This window comes from Podarcis vaucheri (assembly GCF_965113315.1).
Source record: "Podarcis vaucheri genome assembly, chromosome: 1".
NCBI lineage: Eukaryota > Metazoa > Chordata > Lepidosauria > Squamata > Lacertidae > Podarcis > Podarcis vaucheri.
This window is the reverse complement of record NC_138759.1, coordinates 9,826,083-9,840,081: the sequence shown is the minus strand read 5'-3', so window position 1 is coordinate 9,840,081 and position 13,999 is coordinate 9,826,083. Positions and strand designations below refer to the sequence as shown.

Here is a 13,999-nt window from a genome sequence, read left to right as displayed (position 1 = left end):
TGATATCCTGCTTTATCACTACCCGAAGGAGTCTCAAAGCGGCTAACATTCTCCTTTCCTTCCTCCCCCTCAACAAACACTCTGTGACGTGAGTGGGGCTGAGAGACTTCAGAGAAGAGTGACTGGCCCAAGGTCACCCAGCAGCTGCATGTGGAGGGGCAGGGAAGTGAACCTGGTTCACCAGATTACGAGTCCACCGCTCTTAACCACTACACCACACTGGCAGGAGAAGGTGAGAGCAAGCAAAATTCATAAAGAATTCCTCTTCGAAGGACTCTGTTGCTGTTCCCACTCGGAAAAATCAGGCCGAAGAGGCCTTGGCAGCTGCATCTTGACTCGCAGAGGGGAAGCAGAAGAATGACAGAATTGTAGAGTTGACCACGAGGATGACCTAGTCCAAACCACTACAACACAGGAATCTTTTTGTCCAACGTGGGACTCGAATCCAGAACCCTGAGACTGAGATTCCCATGCTCTCCTGACTGAGCTATCCCAGGAGATGTATAAGGGATGCGATCCAGTGGTGAGGGATAAGCCAGAGGCCAGAGGAGAGGGAAGCCTTTGGGGACCAAGCAAGGATTTAGTCATTAACTGCCTATCCGTTTGGCTTCATTGTTTATAACAGCAGGGCTGTGCAATATCTGGCTTTCAACTTCGTGATATATCACCAGTTAAGCGTTGCGATATACCGGTATAGTGGTGCCCCGCAAGCCGAATGCCTCGCAAGACAGAAAACTCGCTAGACAAAAGTTTTCCGTTTTGGAGGTGCTTCGCAAAACGAATCTCCTACGGGCTTGCTTCGCAAGACAAAATGTCTTGCAAGTTCCTGCGGTTTTTTTCCCCTTTCCCCCCTTTTTTCTAAGCCGCTAAGCCGCTTATCAGCTGATCCAATAAGCCGATAAGCCGCTAAAAGCCTCTAAAAGCCGCTAATAGCGCTAATCCGCTAATCCATCAATGGGCTTGCTTCGCAAGACGAAAATACCGCTAGACGAAGAGAATCACAGAACGGATTATTTTCGTCTTGCGAGGCACCACTGTATATCACAATGTCTGAAATAAGGATGGAGCTCTGTGGAGGCATCGGCTGGCTTCGCTGTTTCCCCCACATTGTGATTTCTGCATAGCGTGGCCAGGTCAAAAATTATGGACTTCGAACCAGTTTCGGACGATATTCTCAATATATCGCCCAGCCTGAAGGCACGGAACGTTGCATTCCCAGAAAGTCCCATGCTTTGTCCTGGACAAACATTGGACCCTGCTCTTGCCTGTGTGCAGACTGCTCCACGTAGCTAACCGTTCGAATTCTGCCCTCTCCCAACTGCTGGGAAAGATTAGGTGCATGGGAGAGAGCGATGGCTCCTAAGGACAGGTCAGGTGACTGCCAGGCCTGGGAGGCTTAGTCAGGAGGCCACCTCAGGTGGCAGGCTGGAGACAGGCAGGAGGACAGCATGTCCAGAGCCAGCAGTTGTGTAGTGGTTAAGAGCGGTGGACCCTGGTGATTAACAATAGGACCCACAAAGGGGAAGAGAGAAGGCCAAGAGATTCCTTGGAATCTTGTTTTAATGTTGTATGTTGGATATGTGACTGTAAAATTCTAATCTGAAAAACCAAACAATATTTTTTTAAGCGTGCAATGCAGCCCAAGCGCACTTTGCTCTGCACCTGCCGCACACGAAAACCTCTGCCAAAATATGTCAAAACAGCTGTGCTAATCTGACATGCCCCTCTGGCACCAAGGCAAGAGGTTGCGATGTAATTACAGCAGCCGTGGAGTCCTTATTACAGATGTCTGCTTCCTTACTGCTGCTTTGGTTTTGTTTTGGAAAGAAAGCAAAGGATCTGGGTCGAAGGCTTGAGAGACTGATTAAGTCCTTGTGGTTGTGCCCCGTGGAATTTCCAGTGAGTTGTGTCTGGGAGAGGACAGGTGACTGGAGACGATGGAGCCCTTCCCAAGGAGAGCCAGGCTTGATGCAACATCTCCTCCTGCTTCTTTGGGGGGGGGGACTATCAAATGAAAGGCATGTGCAACATCAGAACTACCTGTTCCTCGGAAGATCCCACTCCCTGCATTTTTGCATGAGTCACGGACCTGGCAAGGCCTCAGTTCTGGAAGGGAGCAAGCCCAAAGTAGAAGGAACTTGCTTTATACAGCCAGGCCATTGGCTGTCAATTAGCCACCAGGCTAGGTTTAAAGTGTTGGTATCGGTGTATGAAGACAGCTTGAGACAAAGATATCTAAGAGATCACCACATTCCCTACATTCCTAATCGATCACTGCATCGATCCGCAGACCAGCTTATCCAGAGCTATCTTCCTAATGCTGTCAGAACTGGAGCTTTAAGGTGGCACCCTTTGGAACTCCTTGCCACTGCAAATCAGCCAGGCACCTGCTCTTTTTGGTGCTGCTTAAAGGCGTTCGTCTTCGAAGGAGCCTTGGAAAATCATTATCTCAGCTGGAGTCTGTACTGGATTTGAATCGGTTTTAGGCACATGCTTAAAACTGCTTTTTATATTTATAACTGTTCTCAAATTTGTTTTTTTATATATGCAACTGTTTTTATATGTGCAAGTTTCTTAACTTTTTTTGCATATATTTATTTATAACATAACGGAGTATAGCAGCATAGGGCAAATGGAATAAAAGTAGAAAGGAACATCGGGCGCTAAACAGATTTCTACACCAAAAGCAAACACAATAAAATCATATCATAAGGTTCCAAGAAAGGCAAATGGGTTTACATTACTCTGTATCTTATTAATCTGGTAAACAACAACAACAACAACAACAACAACAACAACAACAACTTATTACTTATATCATGCCCCTCTGGCCAGGCCTCCCCAGCCACTCTGGGCGGCTTCCAAAAGGATATTAAAAACATCAAACATTAAAAACTTCCCTAAACAGGGCTGTCTTCAGATGTCTTCTAAAAGTCAGATACAGTAATTGTTTATTTCCTTGACATCTGGTGGGAGGGTGTTCCACAGGGTGGGCGCCACTACCGAGAAGGCCCTCTGCCTGGTTCCCTGTAACCTCACTTCTCACAGGGAGGGAACTGCCAGAAGGCCCTCGGAGCTGGACCTCAGTGTCTGGGCTGAACAATGCGGGTGAAGATGTTCCTTCAGGTATACTGGGCTGAGGCCATTTAGGGCTTTAAAGGTCAGCACCAACACTTTGAATTCTGCTTGGAAATATACTGGGAGTCAATATAGGTCTTTCAGGACCAGTGTTATATTGTTTCAGCAGCTACTCCCAGTCACCCGTCTAGCTGCCGCATTCTGGATTAATTGTAGTTAATCTCTTGATAAAAACATCATCTTCTTCTCTACCCTTTCTGGTTCTTACTATATATGTAAGCTCAACCATGCATACTATGCCCCAGATTTAAGACATCCATTCTCTTGTGGATGGTTTTCCCACCCCCCTGCCTACAATTATAACAAATAATAATTACAGCAGCAGTTAAGAGATGTTGCGTTAATGTCTTCTATTGGTACAGATTCTTTAACATATCCAAATTGTAAAATTAGAGGATTTTACTATTACATGGATAAAGTCTAGCCAGTTATAACATCAGTCTCCATATACATAGAAAGACAGATGACAGATAAATAACGAGCCAGCTAGATAAAGCAGCTGTTTTCAAGGTTTTATATATGCAACTGTTTTATATATGTTATTCTATTGCAAATAGTTTTGGGAAGTGACTCGAAAATATTGGTACTGTACTGTAATGTCTACATGGCTCAGCCTTGTTTGCAATGATGGGTGGTAGCTCTGCAATATTTCAAACAGGAGACATATCAGGCCCGCCCTGAAGATGCCAGGGCCTGAACATGGCACCTTCTGTATCCCCAACACATGTCCTTCTGCTGAGCTATGGCCCTGCCAGGGGGGTTGGGGAGTGGGGTTTGGTGGAGATTTGGCAGGGAATGGCAAGCGAAACAAGCAGGGGTTTCCATCCCTGGTTAAGGCAAATTCACACTGAAATGCTGGCGAATTTTCGTGAGGACACACGCAAATGGGGAAATGAGAAGAGCTGAAGTCAAGAATGGGAATATGAGGAGCTCACCTCCTGGCAAATAGAAGGGGAAGAAATGGAGGCAGTGAGAGATTTTACTTTCTTGGGCTCCATGATCACTGCAGATGGTGACAGCAGACACGAAATTCAAAGACGCCTGCTCCTTGGGAGAAAAGCAATGACAAACCTAGACAGCATCTTAAAAAGCAGAGACATCACCTTGCCAACAAAGGCCCATATAGTTAAAACTATGGTTTTCCCAGTAGTGATGTATGGAAGTGAGAGCTAGACCATAAAGAAGGCTGAACGCCGAAGAATGGATGCTTTTGAATTATGGTGCTGGAGGAGACTCTTGAGAGTCCCATGGACTGCAAGAAGATCAAACCTATCCATTCTGAAGGAAATCAGCCCTGAGTGCTCACTGGAAGGACAGATCGTGAAGCTGAGGCTCCAATACTTTGGCCACCTCATGAGAAGAGAAGACTCCCTGGAAATGACCCTGATGTTGGGAAAGATGGAGGGCACAAGGAGAAGGGGTCGACAGAGGACGAGATGGTTGGACAGTGTTCTCGAAGCTACCAGCATGAGTTTGACCAAACTGCGGGAGGCAGTGGAAGACAGGAGTGCCTGGCGTGCTCTGGTCCATGGGGTCATGAAGAGTCGCACATGACTAAACGACTAAACGACTAAACGACAACAAACCTGTCCCTGACCCTAGTGATGCACATGCACTCGCTATGCCCCATGTCAGGCACATATCCAACTGCCATGTGAAGCGATGTCACGCATGTGCCAACATATGCACACTGAGCTCCTCCATGCAAGGGCCAATCCGGAAGCTGCAGTGCTGCAACACTGCCAGAATAAGAATACCAGTGAGACTTGGATCGCTTCCAGGCAACCTGATTATCATGCGCTGACCTTGATTTGGTTGCAGAGAGGTTATATACAATGTCGCCTCGATAAATTTCCACCCCACACTTTCCAGTGTGTTCCCCCGTCATGAACCTTACTGCAAAAAAGTTCAGCGGGTGGGTGGGGAAGAGAACGGGTTTGTCCTGCCTCAGTACCAAATTTGCTTTAATTGGGCGACCCGAATTTGCCTGCATGTGATTGAATCCCACCCACACAAGAAAAAGATCAGAAATGAAACCACCGAACTCGGTCCATGATGCAACATTAAGAACGAAAGCCGTTCCTCTTAAGATCCCATTCTTGCTACAGAACCAGCCGATCGACATCTCCCCATGGAGCGTGGCTCTCTCTATGGGTCATGTGTGGGCAAAACCTCATTTGTTAAGCTGAAACGAATATGTTCAAACAAACTCCACCCACATTGCCTAATGGACAGAGAGGCCAAGAGGGAGGCGAAGAGTTTTGTTTGCCTTTGTCTAATACCTGCCACAAGAAGCAAGATCACAAGTGGGACTTCAGATGGCCTAACAAAAACCACAGGCTCTCCTCCCCTGAAGCAGCTAAGGCAGATTTACGGGAGGCAAAACCCCAGGACTACCCACCCTGAAACAACTCAATAAATGTGGTCCTATCTCCCTGGCCTGCAGGACTGCCATGAAAAGAGGAAGCCGCTGAACATTAGCCTCCTTTTCCAAGGCTTGATCAAGGCATAGCGTTCTATCCTCGCAATATTCATCTGAGTACAGGAGAAATTTGATTAAGTTCGCATTTAAAGGTGAACCTAACAAACTCACACTTCCCCAAATCAAGATGTGAACTGAAGGACAGTCATCCTTCAGAATTTCACACTGTTCTAAATTTCATAAGGCAGCTCTTAAAGCAACCTGTCTGTGTGTGAAAGTTATTGGCATTCGTCTGTGTTCGATAGCTATTGTTTAATGGTTCACTCTTTCCTTTCTGTGCAGGACCCATAGCGACATTTCCTTTAAGGACAAAGGCTCAGAAAGAATCTACAAGTACGAGCACAATGCACTGCCTGGCTAGATCACACCAATTCCACCAAGCCCAGTGTTCTGTTTCCAGTGATGGACAGCCAGAATGCTTTGGCAGCTCACAGGGCAGGAAGGACGGTTACAGCCACCCTGTTGTCATCCACAAGTGCCTGATACTTCACCTTTGAATGTGAAGATCCAATTTAGTTTCATGGTGAAGAGCAGGGGTCTGCAAACTTTTTCAGCAGGGGGCCGGTCCACTGTCCCTCAGACCTTGTGAGGGGCCAGACTATATTGGGGGGAGTGAAATATGAACGAATTCCTATGCCCCACAAATAACCCAGAGATGCATTTTAAATAAAAGACACATTCTACTCATGTAAAAACACCAGGCAGGCCCCACAAATAACCTAGAGATGCATTTTAAATAAAAGCACACATTCTACTCATGTAAAAACATGCTGATTCCTGGACTGTCCACATGCCGGATTTAGAAGGCAATTTAGAAGCCAGTTGAGCCTCCTGTCTTCCAGGAGAATGTCTAATCCACGGGTAGGCAAACTAAGACCCAGGGGTCGGATCCAGCCCAATCGCCTTCCAAGTCCAACCCCTTGCAACGAAGGAATGTTGAAAGCTGACTCCTTCTCACTCCCGTTGCTGCTTCTTTGCTAGGAGAGGACTGTTTGGACACATGGAAGAGGCTCAGCAGCCGCCTGAAAGCATCAGGAACAGCGGTGAAGCCATAGTTTATCCGTTATCTCTGAATCGGGTCAATGGCATTCTGCTGTATTGTATATTATTGGATGTGGGGAGGATTGCTGTGTGGTCCAGCCCCCTCAGGAATATCTCAGCTGCCTTCCCTGTAGGCTCAGTGGTCATTTGAAGAATTCAGCAGGGAGCACATAGCCTTGTTAGTTTCTGTTGCACGGGCACAGTCCACAGGCCTGTGAAATAAGCTATGAAATGCAGAAAATAACTAACATCGCAAAGGATGAGGTATTCGTTTGTCTTCCGTCAGCAGTGGAGCTGCCTGCAAGCAAGGGATGTTTAAGTGCCAGTGGAAATGATGGAGGAAGAGGATGAAGGAGTCAGCCCTGGCAGAAGACTTGGGAGATTATAAGAAAACCAGGGCAAGGAATTCTCTCGCTGAGATTCCTGCACTGCAGAGGGTTGGACTAGATGACCCTCGCGGTCCCTTCCAACTCTATCTATGGAATGGGGAACCTGTGGACCTCCAGCTATTGTTGGAGCACAACTCCCATCATCTCTGACTGCTAGCTACATTGGCAGGAGCTGATGGGTGTAGAGGGTCCAATGAGATTTGGGGGGGTTCCCCCCAGATTCCCCCTTGAGATAAGAGACAAGTCTGCCCAGCTCTCATTTCAATGCAAACCTAGTTCTGAATTAACGCTTCCCAAGACAAACCGAAACGCAGGTACAATTCAAACTTCCTCTGAATTTTGCAATGTGGTTTTCCAAAAAAACCAAGCCTTCAAAAACCATATATATGTGGGGAAAGGGTAGATTTAAAAAAAATAAAATGCATATGTTCATGGAAAGCAACATGCAAAAGTGCATTGTTAAGGGAAATTGCTGGCAAAAAAAATATTTACATCAGGCAAAAATGCACACACAAAATGTCTTCCTTAGGAGGAATGCACACAAATTCACACTAGTGAATTTCTGCGAGGGTTTTCAAATCACAAGCTGATGCAAACTGAACATAAGATTTGGGGGAAATGATGAAATGGGATTAATAGGCTTATCCACCACTAAGCGAGTCTGATTTAAAGGCAGCAGCAAATCTCCGACAAGGAAGCTCTGACAAGGTAGCTGAGGCCTGCTTCTTTGAGTGTGTGTTTGCCTGACACATTCAGCACTACAGCAACGGATGAAAGGGGGTACAAGGAACTTGTACCTTTAATGATTCTGTAGGAGAAGGGCTGTCTACGTGTTCAACGTGCCTTCACCCCATGTGGCAACGGGGTTTGCCAGCTTAGAGGTCGTCCCTCCCCCCGGCCAATACATTTGAAGTGTAAGGTTTTCAATAGCTGGCATCTTTCCTGAGAAATTTCCAAATACCCCCATGTCTTCTGATGCGGGAAATCAATAGGCACACATTTCTTGTTGATGCCTGAATGACCGCGAGGTGCAAACACTCTCTCTAGCCTTCTCATTAGATGTGCAAGATAGTTGGCAAAAAAAAATATGTCGCCTTCGCGCAGCAAATCTTCCACCTTTTGCAAACGTGCGGGATTTTGAACTGCACAGGATAAAAGATAAAATAGATCATGTCTGGCCACTCACAGGACCCAGCTAATCATTCTGAAAAGTTTTAAGGCTGCGACTCCACACACACTTACCTACCTAGCAGCAAGATCCCGTAGAAACAAGGAGATTTATTGCTGAATAAACCCGTGTTGAATTGTGCTTTCGGTGACTCTCAAACTTACTGTTTTCTCTTCTCCCTCCCTCCCTTCCCACCCCCCCATCAAATGCGCCCCATTTGTTTTAGCCATTAAAATGCAGGGATTTCAATGAAAATGGAATTCTGATTGAAAAACCCATTCATCTGATTCATTTCTCTTCCAATTTCTTTTCATTAATATGTAGCTCATAGACTTGGATGCACCTTTATTCAAAAAGAAGGCTGCGGATCCTGTTGAGAAGCAATCAGACACATCTCTTTCCTGGAGAAATAAACATTGGCTTACCCAGAAAAAAATATATATCACAAGAATGGTAGCACCACCTTTGGGTATTTTGAGCACCCGCCCCAAAGTAGGGCTGGGTGAAATGTCAGATACCAGGTGCACCCGAAAAACAACAGACGCTGGGATTGGTTAAGGAGCAAAGGAAGGATTTCTGAAAACACATAATTAAGTGATGGAACACCTTGTCACAAGGTGCAGCGATAGCCATTAGGTGAGATGGCTTTGGAAAAAACAGACAAAAGTCCTGGGGCAACAGGGTTCTGCCTTCTTTTTGGTGAGGATGGAGAAATGTGCTATTGATTCATGTATTTGAAACATTTCCTACGTGTTCTTCGTTACGCAGCAATTTCAGAGCAGGTTACAACTCAAACACTCTCAAATTCGCGACGCAGGTGCTAAAATCAGCAGCAGCTCATCTAACAACGACAATACTGGCATCAGATGTTACTAAAAGACAGGTGCCCAAGACTTAAAAGAGAGCAGGTGCCACAGGGTCTCCTCTGCTAGGTCACAGAGGGTAGGGAGTTCTAACGCTGGGGTGCCACCACTGAGAAGGCCGCCTCTCATGTTGCCATTTAGCAGACCACAGCCAAAGATGGTGTAATCCAAAGGAAAAACTCACTGGCATAGCCCAGTACACTAACCAGTGGGGGCTGCTGCTCACTGGGACTCATAGGGACCTCCACTGGTTCAAAACCTACACTGTATGGGGCTTTGTAAGTCAGTACGGATGGTACTTGCAGGCTCAAAGAGGATGAACCTCCAAATGCCACATGATCAGAGGACAGAATAACACAGGAAGCTGCCTCAGGCCATCTCAGGCCAATGGTCCATCTCAATCTCCAGAGCTTCAAGCAGGAACTTTTCCCAGTCTGACGTGGAGATGCTGGAACTGAACTTGGGGTTTTTTGCATGCACAGCAAACACTCTACCACTGGGACACGGACATTCCCTGGTAGATGCCCATCGTCTGAATACCAAGCTTGTTTTCTCAAGCTCTGGAGGGTAGGACTTCAGCCAATGGCTTCAAGTTACAAGGAAGGAGATTCCGACTGAACATCAGAAAAAACTTTATGGCTGTAAGAGCTGTTCAGCAGTGGAACGAACTCCCTAGGGAGGTTGTGGACTCTCCTTCCTTGGGGGCTTTCGATGAGAAGTTGGGTGGCCACCTGTCATGGATGCTTCAGCTGACATTCCTGCATTGCAGGGGATTGGACTAACTGGCCCTTGGGGTCCCTTCCAATTCTATGATTCCTGGAACCTCATGGTGAAGGTTGGGTAAGAAATGTAATAATCAATAGCAAGGTCCACCATTGTATGATGGCCGAGGGAGATCTTTGGTCAGGCCCAGCAAGATAATTAATTTGTTCTTTTAAATTCCTATGTGCCAGGCTTCTAACTACCCTGGTAACCAGGTTTTTTGCGCGCATACACACCTGAAAAAGCCTTGATTCCACCCCCCAAACTATCAAGTACCCCAAAGCAGGCAAGAGAGTCCTTGAGCATACACATGTGCATAGGGGAACAAATGGCTCTCCAGATGTTTCTAGCTCCAGTTTCCATTATCCCTAGCCAGCACAGCCAATGCTGTGGAGTTTTAGTAGTCCCGACACATCTGGAGGGCCACGGGTTGCCCCAGCCCTGGTAGACAACAACATACATCACACCACAAATGGACACAGGTGCCAATCTCCCTTAGAAGCCAAACAGCCCCAGGAGAAGCTCAGTGACTCACCCAGCCTTCGAAGCTGTCTGAGGACCCGGTGCCGTGCAGGAGGTCATGGAAGTACACGGTGCAGTTGGCCACAAAGTCATCGTAGCCAATGGGGGTGCCGTGGAAGACGGCCAGTTCCAGCTGCCGCCCGTCGTTGACCGGGGCGCAGAACTCCTCATTGTAGGTCGGCGTGTTGGTCTTCTGCTTGGTGCTGGTCTGACCCACCCTCACCTGGTCGACGCTCAGCGTGATGTAGGGGTCCAGGAGCTGCTGCCCCTTCTTGAAGAGCGTGTGCCTGAGGGACCAGCGGGTGGGCTGCAGCCCCACGGCCTCCCCGATGCGCACCTTCATGTAGCCGTTGAACTTCATGGCTCCGGACGGGGGGAGGGAAACAGAGGGATGCGTCCTCTTCGGAGAAGTAAGGTGCTGTCCTACTGAGTCTGTTGTAGCCAGGAGAGTAGCTTGGCAGTCCTCAGGGGACAGGGCAGCCTGTGGTGGCAGCTCCTGGTCTCTGGGCCATGCTGTCGAGGGCACCGACCCAAACCCAGCCCTTTGCCCCCCTGCCTTCCCTTTCCAGGAAGGAAGGAGACGAACCAAGTTGCTGAATCACTTCTCTTCTTCACAGCGGAGAGGAGCTAATTCCTTCACCTCCTTTGGGAGATAACAGAGCATGGAAACACACACACACACAGAGAGAGAGAGAGAGAGAGAGAGAGAGAGAGAAGCGAAGCAGCTTTCCAGAGCCCTGCTGTCTGGTGCCAAACACCCCAGCGCTCCCGGCTATGTGCACATCAGCCACAGAACACCCTTAGCCGTTCTTGGTTCTCACAGACAAACCGCTTCAGTTTCCCCCCTCCCTTTAGTTCAGGAAGAAACTGCAGCAGAGTGAGAAGGGGGGGGACCTCTCTTTCCCCCCTTTTCCTGAGCCGCTCACCCAAACCACAAGCCACAAATCCACAGATAAGAGAGAGCAGGCTTTCAGTTCGGCAGAATCTTCCTCTCTCTCTGCTCAGGATTTGCTTCCTTCCTTCTCCTGCCTGGGTGGTTTGAGAAGAGCGTCTCCTCCTCCTCCTCCTGAGAGACACAGAGAGAGAACAACCCAAGTGGTTGTTGAGCAAGGGAAACACCTGAGAGATGTGACTAGCCCACGAGAAGGGAAGGCCAAGGGGTGGGGCTTCCAGCTAGCCTTGCAAGGACTTGTCCTGGCGGTGGCGGCTGCTGTGTGTAGCTCTAACCTGTTCTTCAGAACTACAGCTGTCATTTTATCACAAGCACACACTCTCCAAACCCCATAGTGCAAAGAGCTCTCTTTCTCGCCCCCTCCTGGCTCCTTTGCTGGGAAAGGTCTTCGGCCAATTCCTGCACCTTCAGATTCCTCCAGGAAGGCGTGTCTCCAAAGCCACTTATTTGAATCTCTGTTGGCAACTTCGCTCCCTCCCTCTTTCTCTGAGGAGGAGCCACAGCTGGAATATCCACTTCTTCTTCTTATCCCCCAGCAAAATTAACTTCTTGTCTCAGAGGACAGGAACAGCCGGAAAAGAAGGGTGAAATTTCTTCTCAACTTCTTTGCATCTTAACCCACGTGGAGGCGCATCTTGCTTTGCATTTTTTAAAAATAAAATAAAATAGCTTTCTTTATTCCCTCCCCCCCCCCTTTTTAAAAGCATATTTTTATTGGGTTTTATTAGTTTACAAAGCTGAACATGAAAACAATAAGTAAGGCATCATAAGAAATAAGAAACATCCCATATTCATTCCTATTCAAGTCAGTTAAAAATTAAATTTCGTTTCGTTATGCAGCTTGGGGTTATCAGGAGGGCGGAGTTTGGTTTGTCCATCGTAGTGGACACACCATCAACCTGTCGCAGCGATGCTAATTTGATGTTCGTATGCTGATGTTATGATCGCCATATCTGTTGTCGAATGGATGATAACTGGTCTGTCCCATGATTGTCATTAACAGATGAAATAAAGGGTCACCAAATGGTAAATAAATATCTAGTTTCTCTTTGCTTTGCTTCCCCTTCATTTTTAGATTCTGTTTGCAACATTCATTTGTTTTAACTGTGTTAACTGGGGGCAGGGTTACAACAACAACAACAACAACAACAACAACAACAACAACAACAACAACAACAACAACAACAACAACAACAATTTATTTTTTATACCCTGTCCATCTGGCTGGGTTTCCCCAGCCACTCTGGGTGGCTCCCAACAAAATATTAAAAACACAATAAAACACCAAACATTAAAAACTTCCCTAAACAGGGCTGCCTTCAGATGTCTTCTAAAAGTCAGAGAGTTGTTTATTTCCTTGACATCTGATGGGAGGGCGTTCCACAGGGCGGGTGCCACTACCGAGAAGGCCCTCTGCCTGCTTCCCTGTAACTTTGCTTCTCACAGCAAGGGAACTGCCAGAAGGCCCTTGGCGCTGGACCTCAGTGTCCGGGCTGAACGATGGGGGTGGAGACTCTCCTTCAGGTCATTGCTACTGCTTGTTACTATGGTATGATTTGTGTGTGTGTGTTTATATTGCAAATTCAGGTAATCATTGGGTGAAGGGCAGTATTTAAATTTAATAAATAAAATTAAATAAATAATACATCTTCATATTAGATTGCTGCACAGCAGCCTAATCTCCAAGTGGCACAAAATTCCAGCGGTTTGAGGCGCTTACCCAAGGTTTGAGTATTCTTTTGGGAATGAGGCATAGCAGAGGCTGTGGTGTCTTTGTGATATACGGTTTATTTATATAGATATACAACCTGAGCCGGCGATGAAGAGGTTCACAGCATTAACACCCCATGAGGGTCTTGTTTCTCCCAGAGCTGCAGCCTTAGGTTCAAGCAGAGATCTAGCATGCCTGCCCCCAACTCTGCTTGCTAATATGATTCTAGGCCACATCACTGCCACTTTATAGAGTTGAAAGTCTCACACAGAGCCCCTTTCCTTTGTTCTCCTTAATGGCCCATCACCCAGGCTATCGCTTCCACAGGAAGTTAGCCTGGCTTAAATTGTAATGCTTTTTGCAACCCTACAACTAATCCAGAATGCGGCAGCTAGACTAGTGACTGGGAGCGGCCGCAGAGAGCACATAAAATCGGTCTTGAAAGACCTACATTGGCTCCCAGTACGTTTCCAAGCACAATTCAAAGTGTTGGTGCTGACCTTTAAAGCCCTAAACGGCCTTGGTCCAGTATATCTGAAGGAGCGTCTCCCCCCCCCCCCATCGTTCTACCCGGACACTGAGGTCCAGCACCGAGGGCCTTCTGGCGGTTCCCTCACTCCGATAAGCCAAGTTACAGGGAACCAGGCAGAGGGCCTTCTCGGTAGTGGCGCCCTCCCTGTGGAATGCCTTCCCACCAGATGTCAAAGAGAACAACAACTACCAGACTTTTAGAAGACATCTGAAGGCAGCCCTGTTTCGGGAAGCTTTTAATGTTTGATGTATTATAGTATTTTAATATTCTTTTGGAAGCCGCCCAGAGTGGCTGGGGAAGCCCAGCCAGATGGGCGGGGTATAAATAATAAATTATTATTATTATTATTATTATTATTATTATTATTATTATTATTGCAGAGGGTTGAAATAGATGGTGCTTGGGATCCCTTCCAGCTCTACAGTTATATGATTCTATG

General features: G+C 47.1%; 1 protein-coding gene across 1 annotated transcript in view; it reads right to left on the bottom strand.

The window, feature by feature from the left end:
* The window catches only part of PRKCH (protein kinase C eta), a 106,055-nt gene extending 94,226 nt beyond the window's left edge, over positions 1-11,829 (bottom strand). Inside the window, exon 1 of the mRNA XM_082217824.1 lies at positions 10,379-11,829. Coding sequence (XP_082073950.1) covers positions 10,379-10,726 — 348 coding nt within the window. The 5' untranslated portion in view covers positions 10,727-11,829. The remainder of the gene's footprint in view (positions 1-10,378) is intronic.
* Positions 11,830-13,999: the final 2,170 nt, after the last annotated feature.